We start from the raw sequence: 13694 nt of genomic DNA, 5'->3' as shown, positions 1-13694 counted from the left end.
CAATATGAACCTTTTTAATGGATATATGTGATTGTTTCTGCTTCAGATGGCTCTGAAATGTGTGTTGTTTGTTCTGGTGTACTCGGAGGACGTGTTTAAATGAAATCCCATAAGTTCACTGATTTATATTAAAGCTGGGGACATACAAAGAGAGGATTTATCTTTAAAGTTTGTGTCTTTAGCTCAATTTAATCATAAACTTTATTTATATAGCACGTTTCAGGCAAAAGTCGCAGCTCAAGGTGCTTTACAGTAACAGTACAAATAAGAAACAACAACAGCCAATAAAACAAAAAACACAAATATTTTAGTGCAGTGATATAAAACATAACCCTCACAAAATTCAGTTCTAAATTCCTCCACAGAACAACTACTAAGATAGGATAATATAAAAAGGAATATAAAAATTGAATATATGAATATAAAAAGGTAAAAATGCTGCACGAGTCGTAAGCATATGAAAAATAAGAAGATAAAAATATCAACAAACAAGAGTACAAGATAAAAATTATCATATAAAAACATTTAAAAGGTATAAAAGTAATGCAGACAGTAAAAATCAATGATATATACTGTAGATAAAAGGAAAGTGGCAGCTAAGGCGCGGTTATCTTATGTTTAAATGCTTGAGTAAAGAGATTTTTGAGTTGTCTTTTGAAAATATCTACCGACTCGGCTTCCCTGATTGAATTTGGTCACGTAAAGGTACAAAAATGTCCTTATTTCTTATAAATAAACAATGTACTGTGTCTGAATGTAAAAAAGGGTGAAAAAGCCGTGAAAATCTTTTATCCAGCACATCACATGTGAAAATTATGTTATGGTCCCCAAAGATTTTTTTTTTCTCGCAATACAAGCCCTGTGAATGCAGTTTCTGTACTGTGCAATCAGGAAAAGCAAACAAAAAAAACTAATTATAGGAAAAAAATTGTATGCAGGTGGTCAGCTGGGCCTTAGTCTTCAACCGGACTAACAGAACCCCCCCGAGATCATAATACCTGCCCCACCTGTTGCTCAGACTCCAGGGATGATGGGTGCATCACTTCATTACCCTCTCTTCTCACCTTGAGGTGCCCATCGCTGCCGAACGGGGCAAATCTGGACTCATTACGACATGACCTTTTCCTTTGCTCCAGAGTTTGTCCTTTAAGCTCCCAGGAACATCAAAGGCTGTTTTTTTTGTTAACCTCACTGATAAGAGGTTTTCTTAAGGCTGCATAGCTGTTTAATCCTGATCCATTTCTCTTCACGTTGTGCGCGTGTGTCGAAGCGTTCTTATTGTCGCTATTTAAAATTTCTGCAGCTGATTTTCTTCATTTATTTCCAGTCATGGTGAGCCTATATATATATAAGTTTTTTGCAACCTCATTTCCTCCTTGAAGATCATGGTTAACTACGACCCTTCCAGATTTTAATGAAGCATTGATGTTTATTAAACGAGAAGCTACTCATACGTTGATAAATAACTTGTTGCTATCGGCAGGGAATATGACGCTTCTACAGCTACACACATTTTGAATTCATATGTTCTTTGCCGCATCATCGTGCTCTCTCAGCCAGAGCTGTTAAGGGCTAACATAACAGCTCCGGCTTACAGCTCATGTCTCAATTACACCTAATCTAATCATCTGTTAGTGTGCCAATCTGAAAAGCTTTCCCGTTAGCCTCTTTTTGAGCATTACTGTAGCTGAGAGCATCTTCAATGTGAGTCAAAGCCAGCGTGACCTCACACACGAGGGCTGATGTCAGTGCAGACTCACATGCACCGTTTTCCCATGACAGGTGGATGACAGGTGATATTAAAGATGAGTTGGATTCAAAGAGTTACACGCACACAGTCATACCCATCATCAAAACATGTGGACAAAATGATGTATCTTAAGGCCTCTCCTGCTATCTAATTATAGACAACCAGTATCCCGACCAGAGCAACAGGAACTAACGACACGACAACGAATTAAAAACACAAAAATTATCCATGTAGGATCCGTTAAGAGAAGCTGAGTCTTTGGGAGCCAGAGCTGTTTTAGATCCATCAATATGTATTCAGGTTTAAAGGCAGTGTAAGCAATTTCTGGACGAGATGTTCTGATGTTTAAACTACAAATGAACAGCTACCTCCTCCTTTCCGTCTCTAGGGCGCTCTCTGAGAAACACAGGAATATTCACTGAAAACGTATTCTGTTAGAAACTGCACAGAATTGTTTACACCTTTACGGCAGTTCCTTATTGGCTTATTGACACCCGAAGTAAGCAATGTCATCTCTTTCATTTCTCACTCCCATGTATGCACTAAAAGTGTCCACACTGTTGCTGTCCATCGACTCTGAACGGGGTAACGTCAAGCGTTACCAGACTCAGTGTTGCCACGGTCAAGGTCAAGTTAACTTTATTGTCAATTTTGACATGTGCAGGACAATACAGGACTGAAATTACCTTCCTCAAAGGCCTATGATGCAGCAGCAAAACAAAAACTTTAACGAACGTGCAAATGTTGCATGTGCTGTAGGACAAAGAAGAGCTGCAGCGTCTGCAAAAGTTTGAGAATTTTCTACCTTTCACGGGTCAACGCAAGCGTCAGCCAATTGAATTGAACCAGTGAACTCTTCCCAAGTATGTAGCTTGCTATAGCGAGTGGGAATTAATGTGATGGTTGTATGTGGTATGACAAAAGCATGCCAGATATACCTGCAGTCGAGCACTGCTGCAGCTTTGCTGTATGAACCCCTGTGGTCGAAATGAGGTGGGCCTTGTCTCGGATGGCTCAGTGATGTGTGAGATTAAACAATTAGAATTTTTGCTACTACCTATATTTCAAAAACCTTAGCCTTCAAAATAAAATTTCTCCCAAAAGGAAACATTTGGGTCAAGACTAATCTCAAATAATTCCCTCTAAACAGTTTTTGTAGTAAAACACCAGTAAAAGCCTACGTTTTTCACATCTGCTGTTCTCACATGTCCAAAACCAGGGGGCGAGAGACATAAATCAATGATAAGACTTTTATTTCAGCCAAAAATGTTTGTCTTTCTGCCTCCGTTGAAATTGAATGAGGTCAGACTGAGATATTTATGGGATGCAGGCTACGTCCAGAGGTCATGACTGAGCAACAAAGCTCTGGTCTCACTGGGAGTCCGGTGATAAAAACAGCCTGTGTCCACAATGCGCTGTTGGTTTTCATTGATTCCCCCCAGTGTGGAACATTTGAAATACAAAATCGAAATCCTGTATTCCCAGTTATGTCTTCTTTTTGTGGCTACATTTAGTTTTTCTTTAATTATACCCTTTAGATTTTGATTGTTTTTTTAATGGTCTTTGTACTCAGGTCTGCATCTCCCCATATCTGTTTGTGTCTTAGTCACTGGACAACCATCCCTTACTGGAGAACGGTGAGACGTTCATCATCTTGCTGTTTGTCATCCCGTGCAATTTTCTGGTATTTATTTTCTCCACATATCACTGTTCTCTCCTGAACTGTGGATATTTCCCTTGGAGCTGTCATCAGCAGAAGAGGAGGAGTGCTACTGACAGCTGCAGACCTACACCATCACCTGATGCAGTTAAAAAAAAGGCACCACGTATAAAACTGTTTTTGAGATAAAAGTGCATTTTCTAAATGATTTTTTGGGGCCCTGAGAAGGATAACTGTTGTTTAATTGTGTTTGAAAAAGTAGTTTCCCTGCTCGCTCTAGTTCTAGGTCATCATCAGTATGGGGTTTTGGAGAAAATGATCATCATCCAGAAGCAGGTACACAAGCATTTTGGGTAATATCTATGTGCTCCTTTGCTGTGGGACTCAAGTTGTTTTTATTTAATGGTCAGATAAAATATTTTTTCATGAACATACAGTAGCAAAAGTTACAATTATCCTACATAATTCTGCACACTTTAAAAATCTCAAAGCGAGCAAAAAGCTATCTTTACAAGAGGGTGTATGGACTAGTTTCACATTTTCATGCTAAAATGTATTATGCACAGGAGATTGTGAGATTCCCTGCTTTGAATACAAGATGATTGATACATAATCCCAGTCTGTTTCCAGTGTTGTGCTCCTATCACACATGCTTGTACACACACAATCAATCACAAGACATGCACAAAGAAAAACACACCATCACTCCTTCACTCTCTGTCTCAAGGATGCTTAACGGAGCACAAACTCTGTGAAATAGGAGTGTGTGGAGTATCTTTTATAGGTTTGTGACTTGGAGACTGATATTTCAGCACCTCACACCTTTCCTCATTGTGTCACTTCAATAAAACTCCCAGCAGTGAAGGTGTAACATTAATTAATGATGAACTTGGGCTTTTTCAACTGGGGTTTCAGATCACATCGCATAAAAATCAAATCACGAGCCATTTTTGATTGCTGTCAAGGATTTTTATTTTGTGCAACAGTTCCTTAACTTCCTCACTGCGTCTAATTGATTAATCATTCTACCTCGATGTTTTTCCGGGCTCACTCGTGCTGTCATTTCAACAGATTGAATGGCGCACCTGCAAAAATGAAAAATAGATCAAAGTGGCACGGAAATCTACTGGATGTTTGAGCTCCGCTCACGCGCATCCCGGTGACATCACGTTGCAGGCCTCTTTGACTTGCCCAGCTCGTCATCCGAGCGTGCGTCAAGCAAGGACTAATGAGGTGTGAAGCGAAATTAAGAGGGTGTGTTTTTTCAAAGAGCTGTTTGATTCACTGGCAAACTTTGTAGATCAGAAGCAGTGTTCATCAGAAATCCCCCGTGGGTTTCAGGTAGTTCATTAGCAGCTATTCACATTTAACTATGCAGCATAATTCCTCTCCCATGTGGACTCCTGTCCCATGTGGTCACGACTGCTCAACAATACTCCTTTTTTTTTTTTTTTTGGTCCAACCATGAAGCGAGTAATGATGGGGACTCACTTTCTTCCTCATTTGATGCTCTTGGTAACTTTCTCTTCCCCACATTTTTAAGGGGATTAAGCGAGACTTTGGATTTTCTCCAAGTTATCACAGTTACCCAGGCGTTCGTGGTCCCCAGAGCATGTAGAAAATCCTTTTGAATTTCTCTAGCAGCTCCGTGAAGTTGACATTTTCATCTCAACCACTATTGGATGGATTGCTATGAACTCTGGATCCTTTCACGCCCCCCCCTAGATTGAATGTTAATGAATATGGCAGTACCGTAACTTCCTCTCGAGTGACAGATTAAATTTCACCTCACGGTTGGTGCTATTCAGCAAATACTCCGAAAATATGAGATGGGCCAAGAGATTTCAACCCAGTTGATCTGCTCTCCTCCCTCTCCATTAGTATGTTGATCACATCACACAGAAATATCATATCTTCTGTGTGGAAATGCAGACAAAGGCAACGATACATTTTAAGAGAGAAAATCATCTGCTTTAGGTGGAAGAAGGCATGCCAGAGATCCCAATCTGTGTCCCATTAGGACATTGGTACGTTTCAACTTTGTTTTGTACCTCCATTGCATTTTAATGATATTTAAAGCAAAGAAGCAAAGAACAAAGTGTTTATTTTCTTGTTCAAATATCTTTTTTTTTCGTCTTTCAAAGTAACTTTGGATTCCCGTCCCAGTTGTCTCCTGCCTCCTGACAACTTGATCCATGGCACTATGTCAAAGGTCAACAATGAAACTAGCCCACAGTCCTGCAGTGGATGACAAAGGTGAACGAAGGACTCAAAGAAATAATGACATAAAAGAAAAAACAAAGTCGTGACCAAGTAAAAGACTAAACAAGTGCCAACTCTCTAACTTCGGGGTTAAGTCTCATGTGGAACTAGGTTGCAGTTCCTAGACTGACCACTAGGGTCTGGCTGCAGAAGTGAGTCAGTCTCCATTGACTCCCATGTTTAAATGTCCAACTTTAGAGCAGAAATAAACATATTTACAGCCTGGATCAAAAACTGTTTAGGTCTCAATTGTTTTATTTCACAGCCATGCCAATTCTTTGTGTACCATGCCAGGATAATTTATATAAAGCATTAAATGTATTTCTAATATGATTGATTGACAGTCAGCTCAGCCAATGGCTAGCCATTATCACTTCCTCATCCACAATCTTCATGCTACCACGCTTAGCAAAGCGACAAGTCGGTTGTATTAACCCAACGTTGGCTAAATGCAACAGCAATTTTTGATTTCACTGCAGATAACATGTTAAACAATATATTCTGCTGTGAACATCTGTCGGCTCTTTTGATATTTTGATGGGGGTCCACTGGAGGAGCTGGTGGCAAAGGCTAATTAAGTTGGCAGTGTTGCTGTTGGCTTCCTGAGCAACATACCTGTACGCAGTATGAAGAAAAACGGGCTTTGAAACAGCTCTTCAGAAACCCGTGGGTCATGTGACTAATGCTTCATCCTTTGTTTTTTTAATCTATGAGACCAAACAAGACTAAATGAGTAAAAGCGACTTAACATCCACACCTATAGGGGACCCGCTACGCTTAAAAAAAATACCAAAAAAAACTCATAATTTTACTTATGTGACAAAACCTGACAAAACATTTCTTAAGGCCACACACAGAAGCTTATCTTCGTCACACATCAACATTGATGAAGAAAAGCTTTCACAGCATTTTGTTGCAGCTGCGGAGCGGAGGTATGAACACCTGGAAGACTGTGATCCAGCCGAATCTGACCACGAGATGAGCAGCGCCATGAGCAAAGTCTGCAGGAAGACCATAGATCTCAACGAGTGGATGTGCGTTTCCCAAAAAAATCTGTTGAACTGCTGATCCTGATGTGATGTATTTGTGTATTTGGTGCCAGTTTTAAGCTGACGAGTCAAAAACAATCAGGGACCAAGATGCTTACATATTTATGAGGTCAGACTCGTGTTTTTTTTCTTCCCACCCATATCATCCCATTTGCCATAAGATGTCCTCTAATCTCTTTCTGATTTCCTAAAAGCCACGTTGATTGGTAAAGTCATCTTCAACTCTTGTTCTCTCCAACTTTTGAGGTGAGACCGGAAATGCTCGTGTCTGCTAACCCCACGGTCCCGCCCCGCTGAATGATGATGGCCTGCGGTTTTCGGGTTGACGCAGTGTCAGGAAACTCAGCTGTTCGTGCAAATTAGCATCGTCTTTGCCAGAACCGTCGGTAACAAAGTGAAGTCTGAATCTCAAATCAGGTCTGAGTCACATGTCAGGGGGGAATTATCGACCAGTGAAGAATATCTTTTCAACGTATCGCACCCTGAAATTCCTGTTTAATTCTGTGTCTGTCCTCATTGTTAAAAGGCTCACAAATGTACTTGATTTGGACCCAAATCATTTATCAAAAGGGAAACCAGCTGTTTCCCTAAATGCTTTTTATTGCAATAGCGCTGGTGTCACTGTACCCATTTACGATTTGAAATTCAGCCCCATCTCTCCCACTGATGATTTATTTATACAACATGAACAAATGTGGGTGAGCTAACTGTGTATTGCTGCTAATGGGCTCTCATATTGTCCTGTGCACTTAACTCGGGGGGACTTTGCAGTTTACCTGAGTACACCCTCACATGAAAAGCCCCAACAGCATCACAGATCAAATATCGCTCAACAAAACTTGACACTATAATACATCGCCGGGAGCTGTGGGAAGAATATTCCTTTCCTCTCCTCTTAATCCTTTGGCAGCTTTTTCATCCGTTTTTCATTTCAGATATTCATCTATGAGGGAATTTTCTGCCTGTGGATTTCTGGGAGCGCCTTTTATCAAACTGCCTCTCTCATCCTGACTTTCCCGTCAAATTAAATCATCACGGGCACATGACTGCATCTTCCTTTCAAATCACACCCCGTGGCGGAGATTTATGTTTCACAAATGGTCTAGATTAAATGTTTAAAACAGATATGAGTGAAATGAATCACATTAAATATTATTATTTTCTGACTTCTGGAACCAGTTCGGAGAAAATCCGAGCCACATTGACATTATCCCCCTAAACAGAATATATCATGACTGTAATTTCAAACCGATTCCTCAGTGGCAGTCAACTAAACCCTTTCAAAGGAAGTTATCATCGATGAAAACTGGAGGTTTGTCTCAAACCTATTCTAAATAAAGCCCTGGATTTCAACCAGGGCAGCATCTTTTGACTGAATGAGCAGGTGGAGCTAACCAGAAAGATGATTTTGCTACCCAGGATGTGATGTGGCTAAGCCAAAGCAAGCCAGCAAGACGTGTGAATAGTAATCAGGCCTGCCTGCCAGCAGACTCCCTCCTGATTTTCTTTTGTAGCAGCTGGTGACGAACAGGAGGCTGGAGTGGATCACCCTGGAGTAAGCAGCCATAAAATAGCTTGCAACAATGTGGATTTGACTTTCCACAGAGGACATCAAATATTTAGGTGAAGCTCAGAGGCAGTTGGCCACTGAAGTGTCTCACTGTGCTGCACTGGAGTATCACTTTGCTTGTATGCGCGTGTCGGTGTGTGTTTGGGGAGGCGAGGCGTGAGGTGGAGGCAGACCTTTCACTCGAGGAAAGTTTTGTATAAAGTAGACTAATGAATCAAGTGCCCATCCATTACAAAAGCAGGAAAGCTTTCACAGCTCCAACTCCTGGAGACCAGTGCTTCAAATCTTTGTTTATGCAGATGAGACAACAAATCAAATGAGCCCCAAATATGCTGTGTGAGGTCTTGACGCTCAGATACAAATGGATATATACAGTAAAAAGCATCTGCCTCTGCAGGTAGAAGCAGCAGCTGTCATTTATGAATCATGCAGCATAACAAAAGCATAGACAGGAGACAACTCAAGGAATGCTGCACCGTGGAAAAAGCACAAAAAGGCAAAAAGTAACAGACAAACAAATGCATTAGTCATGCATTAGTCTTTCCAATTTCTCTGATCCTCATCCTAAATTTAGGAGAGTGGCTTTTAAAATACACTTTGTGAAATAACTGAGCACAGGTATTGTGTGTGTGGGCGCAATGTGTGACATCATACTCTACGTATAAGGTTACACCTAGTGACGCAGTGAGCAGAAAATAGTACAGCAGCGGAATATAAAAAAATACAGGTGGAAAAATACAAAACAGTCATCTAAATTATAGAAGGAGCAAACACATCAAGTAAACTGTTAATGGTTTTGCTCCAATCAGGTGGAGAAAAAACTACTCCCAGAAGTTGGCAGCTTCCATTGATCTGCCTTTGCTCCCTTTAAGGCTGATTTATGGTTCCGCGTTACACCAACGCAGAGCCTACGGCGTAGGGTACGCGGCGACGCGCACCGTACGGCGCGCGTCGCCGCGTACCCTACGCCTAAGGCTCTGCGTCGATTTAACGCAGAACCATAATTCCGGCTTTAGTTGTAGTGTAGGATGCAGCAGGGTGTAAAAGTGAAGCTACTTGCCTTGGATGGCACGGGCTGGATGGGGACGTCGCTCGGGGAGCGCTGGAGCTGCGAGTCGCTCTCCATCTCGCTGTTCTCAGTCATCATCGCTGCTCTGCTGGGAAGAACCTCTCGCTTCGTAAAGAATAATTTAGAAAATAATGATAATAATCATTTAAAAAGAAAACTTTTAACTCCTCGAAATGGGTCCAGGCAGCAGGAACTCTCTGGTTTTAGCCATGTAGAAGATTAGAAGAGTGACAGGTCCACATCAGAGGGATTACTGCGCGCTGCCGCTACAAGCTCACTACTCTCACACACTCACACACACACTCTCTCACACACACACTCGAGCGCTTTTTGGTTAAATCAGATATTCAAGCAACTCACAGATCAGCCGCTCGACCTACATCTACTTCATGTCAGCCGAGGACAAGCGTCCAGGACGAGGCTGTTGTATCGGCCACCGGCGCGCTCCGGAGAGAAAGCTCCAATATGGCACAATCCCGTTCAGCAGGTGTAAAAGAAGATTTAAATCAGCAGAAAACCGACGCAAATGGGAGGGCAGGGTGGGAATATGCAACTATGGTGGTGACTGTTCGAGATGGCAGGGAATTGAAGGCAAAGTGTCCTCTTGACAACACCACACACTTAAATTCAAGCGCAACGCGAGGCACGCCTCTCCACGCGTCCGGGGCGCACGATTGGGGGATTGTATTTTATTTATTTTTTTAATTTACAACTCAATCGGGATTCGTGGTAATGGAAAGCAGCACATTCAATTAAAGTATAGAATATCTTACATTACTACCAGTACTCGAGTTGTAAAAAAAAAATCAGGGGGGATGGTGGATTTTATCATATGGGGACAGATAATTTGTGCTGATTACAAATAATATAATAGCACTGACCAAAACACCTTTAGAAATACTGCAGGAATGACATAGCAGCAGTTAAATGCAGCCTTCTGTAAGCTTTAAATATCCACTGGGCTTACATCAAATACATCAAAACACAACAATAAAAAACAGTTTTCTGAACTTATCAATATGACTCTGTCCTTCACAGGATAAGTAAAAATGGATCACTGCAAAAACTCAAAATCTTAACAAGAATATTTGTCTTATTTCTAGTTAAAATGTCTCATTTTAGTAAAAAAAATTCTCATTACACTTAAAACAAGACTCATCACTGGAAAAAACAACAATTTTCCCCTGTTTCAAGTAGATTTTCACTTAAAATAAGTAGAAAAATCTGCCAGTGGAACAAGATTTTTTTGCCTATAATAGGAAGATAAATCTTGTCCCACTGGCAGATATTCCTACTTATTTCAAGTGAAAATTTACCTGAAACAGGGGAAAATTGTCACATTTTTCTGGTGTTATTTTTCTGGTGATGACTCTAAATGTTGAAATAGCAGTAAAACCACATTCATTGATGAAATGACATAAGGGATGGAAAGGGGGGATGTCAGTTTTACAGGGGGGATGATTTTGACCGTTTTTATTTCAGGGGGGATGCCATCCCCCCTCATCCCCCCTCAACTCGAGTACTGATTACTATACAAGATATCGGATTTTCTTTTCATCCCTTTTTGTGTCTGTTTTTTTTTTTGGTGAAACATCCCCGTTGCTTTCATTTGTGCCAAAGCTGCCCCAATTAAGTTTTCTTTGCTGTTTTTGCGAAAATGTATTTAAACATTGTTTTCATAAGTGACAATGATACATTTAAATGACAGACGGACATCCAGGAGGGGTATAAAGATTTAAACGTAGTTATTTGGTAAAACTAAAGCGGGGAAAGAAAATCCCATAGTTGGTGTTGTTGATTCATCCTGTCATCAACAGCCCTCTCTCATTCTTCAATAACTGTGGCTGTGTTGCCATGCAGGGTTACTTGTAGCAATAAGGTTTAGTATTGGTAAATACTCTGTCTTAACCACGCTACTGAGAAGGATTTTTAAATGCACACTTGTGAGGAAAAAAGAAGGAAGAAATAAGGATGTCCACAGAAGCAGCTATTTAACCTTATGAAGGTCAAATAGACTGAAAATGTATCTCATTTGTTTCTAGTCTTGTTGAGAGCTTTACACTTAAAAACACACAACCATCCATCCATCCATCCATCCAGCACTCTCAATGAGATTACACAGATGTCTCTTCTGTGGAGTCTAGTGCTTCTCCTTCTTTCAAACACACAAGTACACTGATGAACACTTTGGAAGTAATGCGCATTTCAGGGCACAACCACACATGGACTGAGGTCAGGAATCAAACCACCATCCCCCAGGTTGGCTAATAACTTCCAGCTGACTCCGTCTCCTGTTGGTGATCATGGATCAGAAGGTAGAACAGTTTAATTTAACATGTCAAACGCATCATTTCAGTGAAGCCTGGCATAAAACAAACAATGCTTGATGTTTTGGCATGTTTTGACACAGTCCAGTACCTGTACCCTCATCTTCCACCAGTCAGACCTTCTATGTGCTCAGAATCTGGTTTTCACATCTTTGGAAAATATGCTCTTTTAAAAGCAGTGCATGATGCTCTGATATCTCAAGAGGACTTTTCTGCGTTAACGTTACCATCACAGAGGTGAAGTGAACTGGTACAATCCAGACTGTTGGACTTGTTAACAGTTAACAATTAATGCTCATCATCAGGGTCTGCACAAGTCTGTTGATGACACAGTCATTTGTATCAGGGTGTTCTGAAGCAGGGACACATGCAGGGAACCAACCGTTGAGGACGTGGATTGTCCACGGCTGGTCTAGACGGTCCTTATATTTGGTCTGGGGGACTCAATGTCCATTTGCTCCAAATTAAAAGATCTTAAATACTGATTAGTTTGACCACAATACATCTCTCCACGTGAAGATCCATCCCAGATGCCTGAGGCCAGAGACATTGTTGTCACCTCTGGACAAAATTGCAATTTTGACATAAAAAAACTTCAAGTAGCATTTGTAAATGTCCCTGAGAAAGATTTCCCAATGCGATCATTTGTCATTGTGCATATGAGCTGTTGATCAATGCTGTGTGGTGTTGTGTAAAGTTTACACAATAAAAACCCTATTTTCTTTTGTGATATTATGCACAGTGAAGGGAGAAAAATGCAAATGCTTTCAAGTCTGCCCTTGAGAAACATTGTTTTTAAGCATTTTTATGAAAAATTTTCATGCATTAATTGGCAAATTGGAAGTCCCCTGGTTATTTTTTCTCCATAAAAATTCAGCCTTTCATGGACACAGCTTTTGCTACCAAGCCATCATTTCAATTGTTTACTGACGTCACTTGTAAATTACCAACAACTTATTTTTTTGTCTTTGGAGTGTGTTTTTAGGCCTGAAGTGCAAAAACAGATGTTCATGAACATCTGAAATGAAGCTGACAGGAAGACAAGGCATTAATGGAGAGTGTTGTAGATACAAAAGGAAAAACAGAAGGAAATTCAGTTTTACTAATCACCAGTTCTCAATGACCCACAGCTGCACTGGTGATGCTGACAGAACACTCCCAAGAAAAAAGTCAAAAGGAGAAACGAAACAGAAAAAAGGGACGTTTTTAGCATTGGCTTTGCTGTTAAAAATAAGGAGCAGCACAGTAACTTGGTGTTGTTCTGTGAGCTATGATCAGAACTGTCTGGGAAACAGAAAAACGTATCCCTCTGAGCCACCCTGCTGCTACCCTGTGTGTGATACCCCAGGTGCCAAAACTCCACAGCTAAAAATGAACGCTGAAGAGGGAGCGAGCACATGTTGATCACAGCGATTCACAGGGAAGGGAGGAAAAACTGCACGGTGAGAGGAACAAAATGAGTCTCATGCGGCGGAAGACAGATCCCAGCCGTGACAGTGGTCGTCATGGTGCACAGGACCAGAGCTGCTGCTCTTTCCACTGGGATAAATTGATACTGATTGTTGATCTGTGCTTCCACCCCAGACTTGTGAACGTCAGCACACTAATTGAGAGTGTTGATTCAGCAACCCTCAAGAACCACATTTCAAAGACTCCCACCAACCTGTGAAACAAGTATGTGCTCTTTGGAGTTTAGTTTGTATTCCCCTTTTTAATTCAAAATATATTCAGAGAAACTTTGGAGAGACAACTGTGGATTTTGCCCTGTTTCTAAAACAAACAATTAATAAAAAAAAAGGTATAATTGCATAAATCCGTATCACATCACAACTAATTAGGTTCAGTTTTACCACCATCAGTGAACACAGTTTGACTCTGCAACTTCAAATTAAAACACTGCCATGGAAAGAATATGAATTATTTAAACTATAGCAAGAGATGCTGCCACCTCCTCCAAGCCCGAGCTCATTTAAGATGGACTGAGATGACGCATAGAACTGTTCTGTG

At 40.8% G+C, this 13694-nt stretch overlaps 1 protein-coding gene across 1 annotated transcript in view; it reads right to left on the bottom strand.

The window, feature by feature from the left end:
- The window catches only part of LOC133421720 (SH3 and cysteine-rich domain-containing protein 2-like), a 40164-nt gene extending 30331 nt beyond the window's left edge, over positions 1–9833 (bottom strand). Inside the window, exon 1 of the mRNA XM_061711456.1 lies at positions 9352–9833. Coding sequence (XP_061567440.1) covers positions 9352–9438 — 87 coding nt within the window. The 5' untranslated portion in view covers positions 9439–9833. The remainder of the gene's footprint in view (positions 1–9351) is intronic.
- Positions 9834–13694: the final 3861 nt, after the last annotated feature.

This window comes from Cololabis saira, chromosome 21 (assembly GCF_033807715.1).
Source record: "Cololabis saira isolate AMF1-May2022 chromosome 21, fColSai1.1, whole genome shotgun sequence".
NCBI lineage: Eukaryota > Metazoa > Chordata > Actinopteri > Beloniformes > Belonidae > Cololabis > Cololabis saira.
The sequence above is the reverse complement of the archived record's forward strand: the minus strand, read 5'-3'. Positions and strand labels throughout refer to the sequence as shown.